The 19,975-nt window shown below is 47.7% G+C and overlaps 1 protein-coding gene across 1 annotated transcript; it reads right to left on the bottom strand.

Annotated features, from left to right (window-relative positions):
• Window positions 1-7,044: 7,044 nt before the first annotated feature.
• LOC119457218 (endochitinase) lies at window positions 7,045-8,319 on the bottom strand. The gene has a single exon (XM_037718952.2). It carries the CDS (start codon window positions 8,317-8,319, stop codon window positions 7,048-7,050), a length of 1,272 nt encoding a protein of 423 aa, XP_037574880.1. The 3' UTR covers window positions 7,045-7,047.
• Between the last annotated feature and the right edge of the window lie 11,656 nt (window positions 8,320-19,975).

Below are 19,975 nucleotides of genomic sequence, written 5' to 3'. Positions count from 1 at the left end.
AAGGGGACCACTAAGGGAGACGGTGGGCTTCTTTCGGCGTTGGCAAAGCTCGCACGAAGCGACGTACTGGTGCACCGACCGATACATACCGGGCCAGTAAAATCGGCGGCGCCAGTTGTCGTATGCACGAGCAACGTCGAGGTGGCCCGCCATGGGTACCCCATGAAGTTGTGCAATGACGGTCGGCCGCAGCTGTTCCGGAATAACAAGCAGGAGCTCGGGGCTGTCAGGGAACATACTGCGACGGTACAGTATTCCGTCCCGGACTAAAAGCATGCCGAGGTCGGCATCTGAAGGCGAAGACTCGAGCCGTGCAATAAGTTGTTGCAGTGCGACATCACGTCTTTGTTCACCTCCAATATGGGTGAGGTTCGAGGTCCGCATGACACAGGCTTTTGTAGTGTCGCTGGAGTCGCAGTCGGGTGGGTCGACCGGGTAACGGGATAGACAGTCCGCATCCTGGTGTAATCGACCAGATTTGTAGATGACGGAATAGGAGTACTCCTGTAGCAGCAAAGCCCAGCGACCGAGGTGGCTAGTTTGACCTTTCAGGGATGAAAGCCAACAGAGTGCATGGTGGCCAGTGACCACAGAGAACTGTCGGCGGTAGAGGTAGGGTCAAAATTTTGCGATGGCCCAGACAAGAGCGAGACATACCCTCTCGGTGACGGAGTAGTTCTGCTCGGATCTCGAAAGAAGTCGGCTGGCGTAAGCTATCACTCGGTCGTGTCCATGCTGCTGTGTCCAAACAACGCCTATGTCCAAACATAATCCAAACATATGTCCAAACTGTGTCCAAACTGCGCCTATGTCATGACCGCTTGCATCGGTGCGGAGCTCCGTAGGGGCGAAGTCATTAAAGTGAGCCAGAATAGGGGGCGTCGTAAGCAGGGTTATCAGCGTGGTAAAAGCTGAAGCTTGTGAAGAACCCTAGGAGAAATGCACGTCTTTCTTAAGAAGTTCGGTAAGTGGCTGGGCGATAGTTCGAAAATCTCTCACGAAACAACAAAAATACGAGCAGAGGCCAACAAAGCTGCGAACGTCATGGGTGGAACGTGGTACGGGGAAATCGACCACTGCACGAACCTTGTCGGGATGTGGCCTGATACCTGCAGCGTCAACAAGGTGCCCAAGGATTGGAATTTCACGGTGACCGAAATTGAATTTGGAGGAATTCAACTGCAGGCCAGCTCTCCGGAACGCATCGAGAACCACTGACAGACACTGCAAGTGACTTGAAAAAGTAGATGAAAACACAACATCGTCGAGGTAGCATAGGCAAGTGGACCATTTCAAGCCCCGAAAAAGCGAGTCCATCATGCGTTTGAATGTCGCTGGGGCATTGCACAGACCAAACGGCATGACCTTGAATTGATAAAGACCGCCTGGTGTCATTAACGTGGTCTTTTCCCGATCATTGTCGTCTACTGCAATTTGCCAACAGCCCGAACGGAGGTCGATCGAGGAAAAATACGTAGCGCCTTGGAGACAGTTAAGCAGGTCGTCAATTCGCGGCAGTGGATAAACAGCCTTTTTAGTGACCTTGTTTAGGTGACGATAGTCGACGCATAAACGCCAACTGTTATCCTTCTTTTTTACGAGGACAACAGGGGAAGCTCAAGGGCTGCAAGAAGGCTCAATCATCTCCTTTTCGAGCATCTTGTCGACTTCTTCCTGAATGACGTGACGTTCAGTCGCGGACACTTGATAAGAACGCCGATAAATTGCCCGAGCATCACCAGTGTTGATCCGGTGTGCTACTATAGAGGTTTGGCCCAACCGCCCACAGTCAAAATCAAATATGTCCCGGTATGACGTTAGCAAGCGGCGCAGATCCTGAAAGTTGGACTTAGAAAGGTCAGGTCAATTTTATGGATGTTGTCGGATATCTTGGACTGTGTCTTGGGGCAAGGAGACAGCAAGGCGGTATCAGGATCAATAGCAAACTGGGCGTGTTCTTTAAGGGCAGATACACTCGCCAGTCTGATGCCTTGGGGTAAGATTTGGGGAATGGTGCCGAAGTTCAAAAGAGGTACGTACGTGCGGTTGCCAGCAACCGTAATAACTGCATGCCGCAGGGCTACGTTTCGCGTAAGGATCACGTCTAGCGTCGGTGATAGCACGTAGTCGCCGTCAGGTACCCGTGGTGTCGGTGACAAAGTAACGTACGTGGAGGCTTTCGGCATCAGCCGAGAAAATTCGACAGAGCACAAGTGCGCAAGTGGTTTATCGGCGGAATCTTGGGGCAGAGGAAGTTCCAACTGTAGGAGACCGGCAGCACATTCGATGAGGACTGAGTGGGACGACAGGAAATCATTGCCAAGGATCAGTGCGTAAGGGCACTGGTCCAGGACGGCTGACAGAACTGTGGCATTGTGTTCAGCGATGCTCACGCGGGTGGTGCACATTCCAACGACGGGACGTGTACTGCCGTCGGCGACTCGTACGGCGATCGAAGTAGCAGGCGTGAGCACTTTGCGGAGACAATGACGAAGGTGTGAACTCATTCATCGCTGATATATGTGCGTCTGTGCTAATTAACACCGACAGTTTCACACCATCTACTTCAACGTCCAAGAAGTTTCCAGTTGTGGGCACAGTCAAAAGAGGATTTTAATGTCGGGCAGGCGATGCAGCGGCACCCTCCGGGCGCTGCATCTTTTAGTTTTCCGAGAAGCGTCCAGCGGAATTGGGCGATGGGGACCGACGAAGTAGTGGGGAGCGTGACCGACGATTACGTGGTGACGGGGAACGGCTCGAACTCCGTGTGGCCAAGGTTGCGTCATTATGATTCACTTGAGAGCCCTCCCCAAATGTTGGGTGTCTGGAATCCTGGCGGCTGTTGGTCAGGAAGGACCGATACGGTCGATACGTCCGATTGCGGCAGTGGCGAGCAATGTGGCCAATCCCTCTGCAGTTGAAGCAGATCGGCCTGTCATCATGTGCACGCCACTCTGCTGGGTCGCGATATCGGCGATAAGTGGTCTCCCGGGGTCGAATGGGCAACGGGTCCACGGCCGCACGACTCAATGCACAAACAGGCCTAACACCAGCGTCCTCAAACTGCGGGCGCACAACCGTTTGAATTAGCGCAATGCTTGGTCGAGATTCGTGGTTGCGGCTATGAAAAGCAGTAGGTGAAGCGACCTCTATCTCGAGTCGAATGATGCGCACTAAGTCTTCTGTTGGAGGAGCTTGGCGAGGGAACGGCAGGTCCTCGCAAGAAGTTGCGCCGGTGTTAGGCAACCGGACGAACCTCGACTGGATGCGGCGACTCTTCGCTTGCTCAAACCGCCGACACTCTGCAGTAACCTCAGCCACTGTGGTGCAGTTCCTCAAGACGAATAAATTAAAAGCATCGTCAGCGATTCCTTTCAATATGTGGCCAACCTTGTCCGATTCCGACATCTTGTCATCGACCTTCCGACAAAGGGTCAAAATATCCTGAATGTACAGGTGATGTAGGATTCGGTAGTGGTCTTCACTCGAGAGGCGAGTTCTTGTTTCGCGGCGCGTTGACGATCATCTGGCTGACCGAAAAGATCCCGAAGCTTCTGCTCGCAAAGCTCCCAGCTTGTGAGTTCCGCTTCGTGCGTGTCGTACCACACACGAGCTGTGCCTTGCAGGTAGAATACAAGGTTTGCCAGCATCAACGTCGGGTCCCAGCGGTTGGAGGCACTGACGCGTTCGTACCAGTTCAACCAGTCGTCTACGTCGACATTGGCAGTTCCGGTAAACATACCGGGGTCAAGATCTTGCTCTAAGATAACCGATGGTGTTGCAGACGGCGAGGCAACTGCAGTTGGCTCACGTTGACTATCTACTAGTCCAGTCTGCGTCCCCATTGCCTTCGGTCACACGAGGAGTCCACTGCGGAGTTCCGTGTGGTGGTGGCGTTACCCAGCACCTCCACCGAAATGTAACAAGTGAGAGGTAAAATATGTATTTACAGATGCCTATATACGCGTACAACAGGCATTATGGCGAAATCCACACACGAGCCGAGGCGCGCCTTCATCGTCTGCCTTTCGATACGTCCTCGTGCGCGCGCTTGGGTAACGATCCCGTGACAATATTTTCCATTTAGATCAGAAGTGCAGACGTCAACACACTTCTCTAGAACGCGCGAACCACGCTCTCAGGACTGCGCAGGTGATATCTGAGATGACGTGGCACAAAATGGGCTGTATGTGAGATTGCGTGTCTACATTCACAGGTTACATTATTTCTTCTCGACCTGGTGGTTGGCTTTAGCTTTTGTAGCTGCTTTGGCCCTCAAGAGTGTGTTCTAGATGAGTGTGTGGACCTCTGTACACCTTGAACCTAACTGCTAACTGCAAGCACAAATATTCGTTCGCCATAACTCGATGAGGAGAAGCGACAACGTATGCGCGAAGGCCGTGCGAATCCTCCACCGTGGGGATGTACGAAAGGTTTTGAAAGAAACAGCAGCAACGGAAGAGGAAGTTCTGCAAAGAAATAATGGTTGGCAAAGTCTGCCACCACTAAAACGTCATCGCGTTAGGCGTTGGAATTGAGCAGCGCTGACAGGCTTAGTTGAAGGAATTATAAACGCTCGATCAGCGTGAGAGATGGCAACGGAAATTTCGACGCATTTGCCCACTATACTGGCCACTCAGTTTCACAATGCCCCTCCCGAACGGGAACCTGACTGCATCACCATACTCCAGGCCCGACGCAGCGCAGAGCCTCTGTAGTAAGTGGGACACACAGCTCGAAGTTCAACGTATAAGAGGCCGACGGGCTTGTAACGAATCTTATTCAACGGTATGTCACGAGGAAAGCCCTGAAACCAGTATGCCGCTGAACCTTCAGCCATGTGGAACATTCGCCGAAAGTTCGCTCCACGCCAAGGAATTTTAGCTAATCATTATTTTAACTGAAGAAATTTACATGGGTCGACATCTGCCTGAAAGTTGGCTTTCCAGTTGATGCAGGAGTTTAACATATGAGGCCTCCATTTTGCGGTGACAGACCGAAAAGTTGGTCAATCAAGACAAAAATCACTAAAACAGCAACACCTCCTAGGCCGTAACCACTAAGTTAAAATAAAATGAATTGTGGGTTATTACGTGCTATAAGCACGATCTGATTATGAGGCACCCACACACACACACACACACACACACACACACACACACACACACACACACACACACACACACACACACACACACACACACACACACACACACACACACACACACACACACACACACACACACACACACACACACACACACACACACACACACACACACACACACACAGACACACACACACACGCACGCACGCACGCACGCACGCACACACACACACACACACACACAAATAGTTCAATGGTCATCATCATCATCAGCCTATCTTTTATGTCCACTGCAGCACGAAGGCCTCTCCCTGCGATCTCCAATTACCCCTGTCTTGTGCTAGCTGATTCCAACTTGCGCCTGCAAATTTCCTAACTTCATCACCTCACTTACTTTTCTGCCGTCCTCGACTGCGCTTCCCTTCTCTTGGTATCCATTCTTTAACTGTAACGGTCCACCGGTTATCCATCCTACACATTACATGGCCTGCCCAGCTTCATTTTTTTCTCTTAATGTCAGCTAGAATATCGGCTATTCCCGTTTGCTACTCTGGATTAATTTTGACTACCTGTGGATCTTTAACGGGCTAGTAAATCTAAGTACACGATCGTTTGTGCATTTCGCCCCCATCAAAATGCGGCCGCCGCGGCCGGGATCGAACCTGCGACCTCAGAAGTGCAACGTCATAGCCACTAAGCTACCGCGACCGGTAGGGCCTAGCCAGAGCATGCGATAAAGTTCAGCTGCAAATGCTGGAGCGGAACACTTCATATAGCCCAAAAGGTATTCATGTGTTGGACACTTGGTCCAGGCAATGGAAGGCGTAAAGGCCACTCCATCGTAATGTCTCCGGAGAGAGAGACTCTCCACTTCAGGACGATTACGGGAACGGAGGAGACACGCGGATGGATTAAGGAGCGTCTTTCTGCACTCAGAGGACATTGATGATGAATGGGGAAAACTGTGTGGACCACACTAATCAGGATGTTAGCGGTTTTAATTGCGTCATGCGTGGGCTGCAGCCCACTTAGTAAGGAGACTCGCTTGTAATTTCTAGCAACTTTAATTTGTGGAAGCGTCGGACTCACGACGGCGTCTTGGCCTTCGCGTGAGTCAGCAGCCGTGCTTGTGTAGACGACGCAGTATCGTATAGGGACAGACTACCCTTTTGTTGCAGAGGGTTGATCCCGTCACTGAAGCTTCGTTGCTTTATTAGTGATAATAGAAGTGCAGCATCCTGGAGGGAGATAATCTAACGTGGTAACCTGAAGAAGCTTTCCGTAGAACCCGGAACAATGAGCTGCCACTGACGAACTGTGCTATCTTTTCAGTTGGCTTAGTTGATCACGCTGGTTCACGTAATATGGTAGTTACTAAATATAACGTCCGTCAGTTTCCCTAATTCTTCACTTTCTTACGGGGCCGGCTTGCCTTATAATTCCTGGGTGTTTCCTTCCTCGCAGCTTTACCCTTTCAATAACGTGCAACGTAATAAACTAGCACACGGAGACAGAGTAGGCTGTTTTCCCTGCATGGAATGCTTTCGCGATGACTTACCAACGAACCCAAATCGCCTCCTTGATCATTACCATCTCGACGCTTCAGCTTGAGGACCAACACATTACCAACCAGGAACGCATCTAAAGTGCTGAAGAGGCTCAGAAAACTACAACTGAAGCCTCATGAGCCCGGAATTCTATAAGATGTTCAATTTTCTGCATGATGCAACGCTGCACGTTTTTCTTTGATATTATTACTATCCTTTTTCTCAGTGTACCTTGCGGTCAAATCCTAGAAGAAAAAAAGGGACGAGCAGGAATATGTGTCGTATTTCTGCGTGCTCAATGCAAAAGGTCGGTAAGCCCCACGTGCATTAGACACGTTTGCAGGCGAGTGTGTGAGAAAGCAATAATTTATCAACACATTGGCTTGATCAATGTCATAACACTGACATGTTTAATTCGGCAACTGAAGAGGCATTCATGGGGTTGCTATTCCAGGCTTCCGACGTCAAATTCAGTAACGATGCACTCATCACTGAAGAAGCATTATGGACTGCTTCGAGTAGGATGTTCTTGGTGCCACAGAAGCCCAGGAAGTCGTCGGCACTGACATCCCACACAAGGATGCCGGCGAGTCCTTTCTCCATGAATTTTACTGTTTGCATTGCCAAGGACTGCGCGTCTTCGTAAATGAACCAAGAACGACCGCGATGCAAGAGAGTGATGTCCCCGTCGCTGTGCCGTTTCCAGCCTCGCTTGACGCACAGCTCGTGATACGCGAACGTGTGCTCGTTGCCTGGCACGGAGCCAGTGTAACTCTCCCTGTGGTTGAGCGTGTACGGGATGCCTTCGAAGCGGATGGCCCCAATCAGCTTAGAAGGAGGAAAGCCGCTTGAAAGGACATTTTCCAGCGCTCGGCTGCGCCCAAGCCACTGCGGTGGCAGCACGACCATGTCCACTAGCTGTGCAAGCCTCTTGCCTGCGTTAGGCCTGCGTAACAGAGAAGACTCGGGCGGCAACACGAGCAGGAACTCCCTGTGGCGGAAGAGAGTGGCCAGTTTCTTGAGCAAGCGCACGGCAGAATTGCGTAGGTGGCCGTCTGATACTGGAAAAAGGCCGGTCACCATCAGTCCGTCCAGGCGGTTCACGAGAGTCCAGCGAAGTAAGTTCCGTGAAAACGCCGTACTTCTCTCTTGGCTCAGAGCAACCCGATGCAGGAGGCCGCTGGCGTCTTGAAAACTCCCCAACCCTGCCAGAAGCCGTAGGTGCGGCTTGGACTTGACGAGGGGGGTCAGGTCGGCAAGGTGAAATGGTGGGTTGGCCAAAGTCAGGCTGTCGTAGTTCTGCATGTCACTGAAGAAATCTGGTAGGCCTACAAGCGGAAGCACAATGTGCGAGCACAGGTGAACAGGGATATATCTTTGGGCGTAGGTCCATGGCGGCGGCCTAGAAAAGCTGTGCGGGTCCATCTGGCAAATCAGGAGCGGTTCGGGGCCTCTGTTGTCCAGCTGGATGTCTTCCTTCTTGGGCACATCCCTGATGAACCGAACCCGTGTCAAATAGGGCATCAGGGCTCCGGGAAGCGCCACGAAGAATACCAGGATCAGGATCATGCACGAGCTGATGGAGTAGACGCAGGTGCTCTTGAGGAAGGGGTCCTCTTCGACCCCGGCGCCTCCCTTGGGGTCCGAGGCCTCCTTCTCGGGCATGGCTGCTGCTGCCTCGTCTTTCTCCTCTTCGGTAGCCGCAAGCAACCGGCTTTCACGAAGGTTGGTTGGCTGATTTGTTCCAAATGAAATGCAGAACCCACTACGGGCAAGAGGCACAGGAACGTACGAGAGTATGGGACATAAATGAAAAATAATATTGGGAAAAGATAAAGAGTGAGGGAATATTAATGATAAATCAATAAAATTATAAAATGAACGAACATGATGCCTTGAATTATTTTATGGTGATTTTGAAAAATGTACTAAAGATGAGATGATACTAATACGGTTACTTAGTAATGATGAGAATAAAATACAAACAATACTAAAGTTAGCATGGCAGTCCTTCTGGTCTCAGAATACGGAGTTAGATGGTCAGGAGCGCCGACTCCGCCGCCGCGCAACTCATTCCCTCGGGACAAATCGTGAAACGGGGATACTGGGCGTCTAGTTCACTTCTTTGCTCTCTGCCTCCGATCTACTTCTTAGCGTTCGCACATGCTTTTTTCTCTCTTTACGAGCCAGGCAGCGTCTGCCGAAAATATTCCACAGCTTGCTTCCCTGTGCGCATGAAGCGGAGCGGCGCGCGTTGAGGTTGTCCTCTGCTAGAAACTCAGGCCCTCGGCGTCTCGATTCGACAGCGATCAAAGACAAAATTATATGTGCAGAAAAAAAATGAAAACATGCCCCCGCTTTTTCTGCACGTATGCAGATCATTTGTACATTTCCCTAGAGAAAGCAGACTCCACGCTGTTGACGTGGCGTCGCGGTAATGCTCTCTCCCCTCACGCAACACTTGGTGCGCTAACGTGCAGAGGGCGGTTTGATTCGCCCGCTCTGCTCCGTCGAGGCGCGCTCGTGACGTGGCGTCGCAACCAATGAAAATTTAGGTGCCGTTTCGCTGCTACAGACGCCGGATTTTTCGCTCAATGAGCCATTTGATGCTTTCGCATCACTAAAGTTGTACGACAAGGCACACCAGAAGTGCGAGCTTTTGACGTCCGAACAGAAGTGAAGGTTATGTGCTACGTACTTTTTGTGTTCGGCGCTTTGTTTACTATGCGTGCAGTATGTTTAATCATGCCCGATGAAAAAAATGTGTTGATAATCGTGCCTAAAAAGGTGGAACAACATAACAGTAATTGGAGTGTTTTGTGCCCCTCTATAAATCCGGGTATGGCTAAGGACGGGAGAAGTTTTCTTTCTTCGAAGCACCATCTCATCCGCAGCAACTGCAGCAGTAGCGACAGAAAAATTCCTGGAAGTGAGCGACCACTCAACGCAAAAAAACAAAATGTGTGCGCGACATTTCAAGTGGCACCTGATTTTTTATAAGTACTGCAGCAAAGGTAAAAGGAACGTCCTGCAAGGCGAGAATAAAGTCTTTTGACCGACTACGAAACGGAGCCATTTCTACAATTTTCAGGGAAGCCTGGCGCAACTCACTGATGCTGAATGCCAGTTGCAACCACAAGACGCGGATGCGGAAAGGTAGAAGGACAACAATTTGTCGGCAACTGCACACACTGTAGGCGCGTTCCCTTATTCAGGCACGTGCCGTAATGGGAATTCTCAATCTTCAAGAAAATAATGATTCCCACGATTTGCAGCCTGGACGCTACAGGCAGGATCTGTTCAGCGAAGAGAATGGTTAGAATTTGCCTTGCAACGATTATTTTGCTGAATAAAGCGGCGCAAGCAGCTCCACGGCACGAAATGACGACAGCACGGACTCTATGAGTGCAAGTCAAAGTTAACTTCTGCCGGAGCAATTTCTGCACCCAGAAAAAGCCAAGCTTCCGCCTTCATGGGACCGCCACGAGATACGGAGAGAACCGGGCGACACGGAAAGCGTCGCGAGAAAAGAAGCAAGAGAAGCAAGCATCTGTCTACTTGAAAGATGCACGGATAAAAACGTTAATAAAAGGCACTCTTGCCCTAAAGGCTCGTTTTCTCTGTTTTCTGACATAACCCGAGACCCCACAGGTGCAGTTGCACCCTCCCCTTCCCCCATTTTTTCTAGTTTTCTTTTCTTGCATAATTTTCGTGGTTCGTTAATTTTTAGTGTTGTTTTTGTTTGTGTGCCTAGCACAATTTCATGTAACATCCCTGAATAAAGGACCCGCATGGGGCCGGTAAAGTATAATACCAGTAAATGAATTAAAATGTAACGATAATATGTTTCATCTGCTAACGCCTCTCCGCGAACAGGAATACTTATGCGCGCTACTGGTGTCAGGGCATGCGCCGTGGAGACGACGCAACGATTGTGCAAGGAGGTGTAGGAGCATGGCCAAACACGGTCATGCGCCGTTGTTATAGCAACGGCAGAGAGACCCGAGCTTGGCTCAGCCGCATGCCCACTCCAAAATCGACGCAACAAATAAAACAATAGCACGTGATGAAATAGGTAATCATTTTTATGAAATATTAGCCCCCAAGTGGCAGTGGCACAGCAAAGAAATTGTCGGTGCTCAATTGAAAAAGCTGCGAAAGCGAGAGGCTCCACGGAGATAAGAACTTTAGCATGGGGATACGACAGCAACAATATGTAAAAACAACTTCTATGCTACGAATAAGTCAAAGATGTATTGAATGCTACCTCTTACATTGTTCAACCACATCTATCTGCGGTAACTCACCACTATTGCACGTGCCAGTGGTAGAACGTCTGTCACTAGTTCTGTTAGCGCCTAGGTTCCTATAGGGCGTCAATATCTGCATTTATCAACATCCTAGTGTGTATGAAACGATAAATGAGCACCAAAGAATAAATTGTAGTGTCCAACTTAGAGTAGATGGAAGGAGGTGTCACCATCATCACGGGCAAATAAAGAAAGGATCAATTATAATTAAAACCTTCGCAAATTATGATTAAAACATCGCCATTGGCGCAGATTTCTAACCACCAGTAAGAGTGCCCGGGACTCAGCTTCTAATACTGGTCCATAATCAGGTAGACAATGGCACCCTTTGGCCAATACTGGCACTTGCGACACAAAGTTTCTACACATCATCACCAATCGGGTAGGCGAAAAATTCCGGCTTAAGCTGGGAGAGCATGTCCGCGACCCCGCCTTTCTCCTCTTGCGCCCAGGCCAGTGGCAATGATAACGTGATGTGGAAACACAGTTTTGCTGATAGCCTTCAAACATATGGCTCAAACCCATTATGGTAGATTGACCAAAAACCAAGGGCTCAACTCACATTTTTTTTCCGTTCTCAAGTGCTGTTTTCCATTGGCCGGCCGCCTTCGACAATGATATGTCCAACATCACAGTTGACTGGCACATGCTCTTAAGAACATTTCCAGTGTGAGAATATTTTTTTTGTGTGTGTGTGTGAATACGGGGGTTCAGGTAAGTAATGAAAAACGATAGAAACGATTAATTTATAGAGCTGGTGAAAGCTAAACGCTACCAGCAATGGCTAAATTGCGTGTTAACATGTGAAGCCCAACGGTAGAAGGCAAATAAATCGTGGAGAGCTAATTGAAAAGTAATACTTTAAACTGTACAACTAAAATCATGCTGCTGCAATAGCGAAATGGCCACTCTTACTTAAGAGGAGACGTGGCAAACCAGAAAAGACGCAAAAGCGAAATACAAAATCAGACGCCGCCCTATGTTCCCGGGCCTGTGTGTCATGACGTCATGAATTTTGGCAGCGTGGGCTCGGTTGTGTTTGACTGCTTATCGGTAATGACGGACTACATAGCATTTCAGAGAAACCAAAACACTCAACCTAGCAAGCTGTCGAGAACTTATTCTGGCGCGAAGCCACCGAAATACGAGAAAATACTTTGAAATCCGTGACGTCACACTGTCGTACCTGTGTTGAGGTTTCGGCGCCAAGTTTGGACTTCAGTCGGCAATGATCAACCTTATTCCGCCAAATTAATGAAAGTAAGGTTGTCGAAAGAATAGTCCGCCCGTTTAATATTGTTTATTATTGGTCTTCAGCGTCTCTTTCAACAAAAGAAGAAAATAATAAAGTTCCAGCATAATAAAAAAGGCAGAAGTAGCAGAGAGAGAAAAAGACAGGCGCTCATGCCGTCTATTCTTGACCAGTCTTTGCGCGATCTTCCCAAGGATTCTCTTAATCTAACAACACGCTCAATTTTCAACCCTTCGTTGGAGAGAAAGACCTTAATTTGTAATAAAACAAAGGAATGATGCGGTTAACTTACCAGCAATTAGTAGGATTTATCTATCTTAGACGAACAGAAATGATTAAGAAAACAAGAAGCATGACCTAGCAAAAACAGAGAGAAAGTATGTATAGAAACGCAAAAAGGTTAACTAGAGGTGGTGCTGCTATTCTACCCTGCATGGGAAGGGAAAGGGGCGTGCCTAACTCAAGTTGGATAAGGGAATAATGAGGCAATTAGTGGGAACTGGTAAGGAAATTTATACACAACGACTTGGTCGTCTGAAGTCTAACACTGACTATTTAAGCCCTCGCGGAAATGCTTACCTAATAACCTTAGAAAGCTACAGAATAGTCTAGTTCAATCTGCTGATTAGTTGTGCGTGCTCTGGGTCGTAAAATATGCATCGAAATCTGAAATTATTTTGTAGTGCAAGATATTCTCACACTATAAATTACTCACGTACATGGAATGCGGTAATATCTAGCTCCTCAGAAAGTGAGCGCTGTGTTTTCATCAAGCAAGCAGTATACGGTTATTTTATTTGGAGACCATTAAATGAAACTGGTCATCTTCGTTACTTCTTATTGCATGCAACAAAGACTGTGAAATATTTATGAAAAAAGGAGAACTTCGGTTACCTTAGCAGCACTTATGTATGAGTGTTTATATCAGAAATATAGAGAGGAGTGAGAAGAGAACGGGAAGATAACAGAGCACAATAAGACCAGTAGCATATTCACACAGAAAAATTCACACTACATTCAAACCAAGTGTTAGGAAACTATATTTTCTTTGATAATTCGTAAGATCGCTTCCGTCGATTTCTTTATTTTTTTAGCAAACAGAATGGTAGGTCTGATAGATGCTTTTTCTTGAAGAAAATAGTGTGTTAGGAGGGAGCAAATAATTTTTCCGACTCCCTTGGTAAACACTTGAAGAAGGGTCAATGGCCTGTAGTCCATTACAAAATTCCTATCACTGTATGGGCTCCTTCAGGAAATGTGTTTGGATGCCACGGAGAAATAAACCAATGGTTCCGCGCTGGAATAGCATATTCTAGAATGTATGTTACCGGCTTTATCTTCGCGTTCTTGGTATCTGAGGTCTTAGTCTTGCAAAGCTTTCTAAAAAAAGAGATGGTCGAAGTAAGCGAAGCTTCTCGTCGTTCGACTGTCTTGGCTGCCTCTCTTTGCCGTCGAGCTTTTCGTCTTTTGCCTGGCTGAGGCAGCTTCCCGTGCTGCGTCACTCTTCGCAGATAGACCAGCCGGCCGCTCCTTTTGAAACCATCTTTGTAGTGTTGCACAACGTGCCACCCCGGAGGGCCCCGGTTTAACACATGCCTCTGAGGCGCGTCCCTTCTGCCACAGCCAAGCGCATGTGTGCATCTGCCTCGGCCGGGATCACATCATCACTGACACCCCCAATGTTTTCGGCACTGCGCACTTGACATGTCTTTGTCCTCTCCACCTCATTCCTCTCACAACCCATTCTCTACATTCCCTCCTCTTCACAGTCCAACCACCGCAGCATCGAAACCCGACTAGTTCCACAAAGAAAGTCTCGTTTTAAAATTTCTGCGTCATCCGTTGGCTGCAAGAACGAAGTGTATCTGTTCTGACAATTGTGAACGTATGTGCCATTGGCCACTGCATCAACAAAGTACACATTTAAATAGTCAACCAGTCACGTTCTCGCAGTCGTTTATCGTAATCTTTTTATGGCTGAAAAAGGCTTCTTATCTCGATACAAAATGCTTTGCAACACGTCCCAAGTGGCATTCAGGCGTTTCTTTGCGGTATCAAAGCCACAGAATGAAAAAAAAATCATGGAATAAAACAACTGTGGTCATTGTCCGTCCAATCTCGCTATCTAATTTGTTGCGCAGTTTTAACTTCTGTCACTGATGATGAACACCGTGCATGCGAAAATGCATATTGAAGCTTTTCCTTCCCGGCCGCGGCGGCCGCATTTCGATGGAGGCGAAATGCAAAAACGCCCGTGTCCTTGCGTTGTAGTGCACGTTAAAGAACCCCAGGTGGTCAAAATTAATCCGCAGCCCTCCACTACGGCGTGCCTCATAATCAGAACTGGTTTTGGCACGTAAAACCCCAGAAAGAAGAAGAAGCTTTTCCTTTTAACATGATTCAAGTAATCAGTGCCGTTCTATCCTCTTACGCGCAGACCCAGTGGCCCAAGGTGTCTACTATGGCTTGGGCTGCTGTCAGTCGTCATGCTTTTCATGTAATACGTCGTCATGCATTCGTTGTCTTGCCTTGATCGTGATGCCGTCATGGTCGTAACTTCATCAACCGATCATCGGCATGCCGTCGTCGTCATACCACATTGGTCGTTCGGTCAACGTCATTCAATCATTACCATGATATTATAATTCAATCGTGATTACCAGTCGTCATGTCGTCGTGATCGTTCCGCCGTTGTCATTTCTGTTTCATCATGCGGTTGCCGTCATACCATCATCGTGGCGCCACAGTCGCCATAGAGTATTCGTGATACAGTCGTCGTCTTCCCATCGTCGCCATACACTCATCATCATCCATGTGGTCGTCGTAACGTTGTCGCCGTCACACCATCGTCATCGTTTCAGAATTATAGTGTCATTGTCGTCATACCGTCATCGCGAAGCCGCCTTCGTTATTCCATCGGCTTAATTCGTCGCCATGCCGTCGCGCTCATGGCCGATTTTGGCAAGCGAGTGTCATAACAAAGTGGGCCGATACCTGAGATAGTCTGTGTCGCATATAGGTGGGGCATATAAGTGTCAGAATGTCCGCTAGAGATTTTAAATACGCGTGTCTTCAGCAATATAGGGTGTGTCGCTGCAATGCTTGAATGCTAATCGCATTACCGTGGACAGCCATCGTGAGATAGGCTCTGCCGGAATTTTTTGACTGAATAGGCTTTTCTAACGTACTGCACAAGATGTAATAAGCAGAAAATGTTATTGAAAATTGAAGGAAAATAATCGTACGTTTGCTACGCGTCACAAGGGCGAATCAGCCCTTGTGCTCGTGTTTGCGGTTGATAGCCATGTCTGTCATCGGTATGCCTTGACATGCAACGTTTAAACACATTTATTGCGTCGTGGGATGCACAGGCAGCTATCTAAGCACGTAAAGAGGGGCGATACCACATATTAATGTCACGGCCTTGTGAACTCGAAAGACGAAATCTTTGTAATGCCAACGCACACTTGCAGAGGAACGTTCCTGTATTTTTGATAGCTGTGCCGTGGCCCTGTATACTCAGAAGAGAAGAAAAAGTCCTCGGCATCTTTATATGAAAGCTCTTCTGTTAAGTGAGCTTTTGAAATCAGCAAAGTGAAACCACTGATATCGTCGATGTATACGCATATACCGGGTGTTTCAGCGAACACTTTCAAAATATTTCAAAAGTTTCCTGTCTACTCGAGGAGGCGGAAATTACTTGCACAAAAAAATTGAAATGCATAATTGACTAATTAGCAAGAATTCACTAATTAAGTTTTTAACTAGTTACATTATCGCCGATATGGCAATTTACAAATTCTAGCAATGGAGTTCGCAAGGCGGATCCACTTGGAACGAATTCTCGGGCTGGCACCAGTTTCTAAATATTAATTCCCCAACTTTGCGAAGACATGCATTGGCGTTCCAGTTACTTTTGTACTCCAATGCATAAAACGACATTTTGCTAAGAAAGTAACTGGCCATGTAACTTCTAACGTGCGCTGGGATGAAAACTGTCCGTGAAAATGCGCTCATGGACGTTAGGAACTAATCGACCTAACCTCTGTGCAATGGCTCATACATGACAGTGCATTTTACAAATCACCGTTGCAGTATCTGCATGAACCGAGCCTGGTTGATTATTTACAATTTCAGTTCCACATTCTGGGGCGTGGCAACCAAAGGAAAAGAAAGGAGCTAGAGAACGCGTCATGATGATCTCAAAGTCGCGAGATGCTGTTGTTTGAAGTCAGTCGCCCAGGTGGTCCTTAAGCCTCTATTAAATTATGTTCTAGGAAACTTTGCCCACTAATACGCGGCTCAGAGATAGCTATGTATACTCAGTATTTAACAACTTACACATCTCAAGTTCGAATTTTGTATTAGTACTGTATTAACGCAAAATAAACAAAAAAATTGGAGGACGCTTAAGCTTCGCCTTTAAGAGTGGAACGCTATAGCGTTATCGGGCTTCGTTCGCATCACATTTTTCTTTGTGTAGGCTTCACTGCAATACAGAACGTGGAGAAGCCAGCTTACAAAGACCAAGTGTACACTGATCCCCTAAAATTAGGCTTCACTTTTAAACCCAAATGCATTGCTGGGAAGACATTTTTTAAAGTAGCAATTTAAGCCGTCATATATCAAAATGTGAAGGCCCTAGGACTTTTTTTAATTATTTTATTAATTGTTTGCTGTTTCCCCTAGGCGCACACGTGTCCAAAATTTAGAAAGGGTCGGTTTTCAACATTCCCCTCAATGTTTCCTAGAACCAAAGTACAACGAAACACCATCAGAATTGGAGGAAGCTTAAGCTTCGCATTAAAAAGTGGAACGCGACAGCATTCAAAGATCCCCGGCTGCTTAACAGGCTTTTTCCTCGTATATTCAAATTACAATCCGACGCTATCACGCGTGTAGGTTGTGTTTAAGTTGTACTTTACGATTTTTCTGACGGATTTTACTTTGAGAAATTCCATTTTTTTGCATTAACGCCTTGCCCCACGCGGAGGCCCTGTGTGGTCGCGGTGGTTCGGGATTATGCGGTTCGGCATGATTATTTCCGCCAGACGCCGATGCTTAACGCCGAAGCCGACGCCGGATTTTCTTAACGCTATCGCATTAATACAGAACATGTCACGCTCGGCGAGGTCATACCCAGAACTGGCAACTGATATGGTTGCTTGCATTCTGTTTCATTGGCGCTAGATACCGTGTTTCAATACTGCATCTCGGTCTCGGAAACATGCAATTGGTTAACTTTGCGGGCAGCCGCCTCCATGGTGCTTAAACTTCAATAATGAACTTGAAGGATGTACCTGTAAATGCTTTAAAATGGTAGCAAAACACACTGATCGCGCCATGGGTCATGTCTAATTTCTACTTCATAATGTGGTCTGCTTCTCATGCCACGAATGAAGTACCTGACGCTGGTGTCTGTGTTCTCGAAAGCGCTGGAGGCGCCCTCCGTAGTAGAGATGGGTTGCTCAGGAGCGAGCCGGATCTTGTGAGCGGCTCTTTTTAAAGAGCGAGTGAGCGGTGGTTCAGTAAAAATGAGCGGCGGTTCTTTCGGAGAAAGGGAGCCGGTTCTCTCGCGTTCAGAGAGCCGTGCCGATGCGTTCCGCCAGAGCCGTGTCTTCTGCTGGGAGCGACTTCCACGCCATTTATTAGCGGTACGAGAAAGCAACTGCCCTCCCACCCTTCCTCGCAAGAGTCGCCTTCACCCCCTCGCCTTCGGCTGAAGAACGAAAGAACCGCCGCTCACTTACTGAACGACGGCTCCCTCGCTCTTTAACAGAGCGGCTCAAAAGATCCGGCGCTCAGAAGCGAGCCGCTCTTTTCGCCACGGCTCCATCGGTCTTCACAAGATCCGGCTCGCTCCTGAGCGCGCCGCTCTTTACGCCACGGCTCCCTCGCTCTTCAGGAGATACGGCTCGCTCCTAAGCGCTCAGGAGCGCGACGCTCTTTTGAAGAGCGAGGGAGCTGTGGTTCAGTAAGTGAGCGGCGGTTCTTTCGGAGAGAGGAAGCCGGCTCGGCTCTCTCTCGTTCAGTGACCGTGAGGAACCGTTCCTAGAAAGCGCTCAGGAACGAGCCGGATCTTTTGAGCCGCTCTTTTGAAGAGTGATTGAGCCGTGGTTCAGTAAGTGAGCGGCGTTTCTTTCGGATTGAGGAAGCCGGTTCGCTCTCCTTGAATGAGCCGTGCCGAACCGTTCCGTCAGGGCTGGGTCTTCTGCTGGGTTTCGATTTCTGACCGACGAACGGTGGCCGGTGTGGGCAAACACGCGCTACTGGTACTCGCTCGCAGTGTGTGGTGTGCGCAGCAGTGCCCTTGGTTTTTTGTGCGTCTTATGGTGTGGAACCCGATGCCACCGAGGGGAGAAGTAAAGAAGTCTTAATTGGCAAAGGATGGTACCATTCGTTGCATGCTGCTGTTCGAACGACGTCTCAAGACTCTCACCGATTGCACATCGTGCGCTGGTCCAATAACACTTCGCAGATGGTCTTCCGTGTCTTTAAAGACAACAGGTGAACGAACAGTTAACGTCCTGGTCTTCATTTGTGCTAATTAGTGTAGTCATGAAAATGTCGCCTATGACATCCACTTCAGTGCATTTTCTGAGTGTGTATCATTAGCACGTCATTAAAACGTGGCCAATGATCTGTTGTGTTGTAATAGAACTTCATTTCTTTTTTTTTCTTTTTTTTGTGTACTGCCGTATGATGGCATGATCGCCAGTACCGCGCGTGCACTCAAGAGAAAAAACGAAATAAACGAAAGGTACGTGCGGCAGTTTTGTGGATCTTTCGTATGATTTTTGTATATTACTTCAAGAAATGATTTCTACATTCATTTTGCATGGCGTTACAGCTTCCTCATATTATAGTGAACGTACGTATGTGAATAAATAAATAAAGTTGAAACATAATGCACAATCATTTTGTGTTTTTATTTTGACAAAAGTTGATTTTAAAGTACCACAAAAATAGACAAGTTTCTGTAATGAGGATGAAGTTACATATTTTTTTTCTGAAAAAGTACGTCGCATTCTGCCTGTCACAGTATCATAAGCATTTTATCCCCAATATCAGAAAAGAAAGTTTCATTACAACTAAACATAGCGAAACATAGCGAAAATACCAATAACACGGTTATTCAATTATGCATATATCGTTTTTGTTTTACAAGCCAGATAACTATAGAATATGCATAACACAGGTTACACGTTTAAGTGAACCGGTGAGCCGTTCAAATGAACCGGTTCATTTCAGTGAGCTGAGCTGTTCCGAGCCGCTCACTGAAGTGAGCCGTTTTGCCCATCTCTACTGCGTAGAGCGCACGGTATCTATGTGTCCGTGGAAAACTGTTCATGTATCTCTTATGATTTTATCATAAATGATGCTATAGAGCAAGAACTAAAAATCCGTCAGCCAGTCTTGCGTCCTATCGAACTTCTATAGGGCATCGCGAAGTTCAGAAATGGGTGCTCCTGATGCCATTCGTAGAATGGCGCAGATCGACCCACTACATTGTCCAAGCCAATAATCAGGCGTTAAGCGGGAAGAGGGAAAAAAACGAGAGAAAAAAGGCACTTCAAAAAACATAGTTAAATGAAATGAAGAGGACGTGAAATTAGTAATTCAGTGCTCAGAATCACAAGAACACAAAGTGGGTCCGGAAAGCGTGATAACAGTCACAATAATAATAAATGGGTGCGAGCTTAAGTCAGGAAGAGGAAGAACATCGCGCGCTCTCGCACCTGATCGGCGCTCCTGCCAC

This window comes from Dermacentor silvarum, chromosome 1 (genome assembly GCF_013339745.2).
Source record: "Dermacentor silvarum isolate Dsil-2018 chromosome 1, BIME_Dsil_1.4, whole genome shotgun sequence".
Taxonomy (NCBI): domain Eukaryota; kingdom Metazoa; phylum Arthropoda; class Arachnida; order Ixodida; family Ixodidae; genus Dermacentor; species Dermacentor silvarum.
Note: the sequence above shows the minus strand (reverse complement) of the source record. Positions and strands in the feature narration are given on the sequence as shown.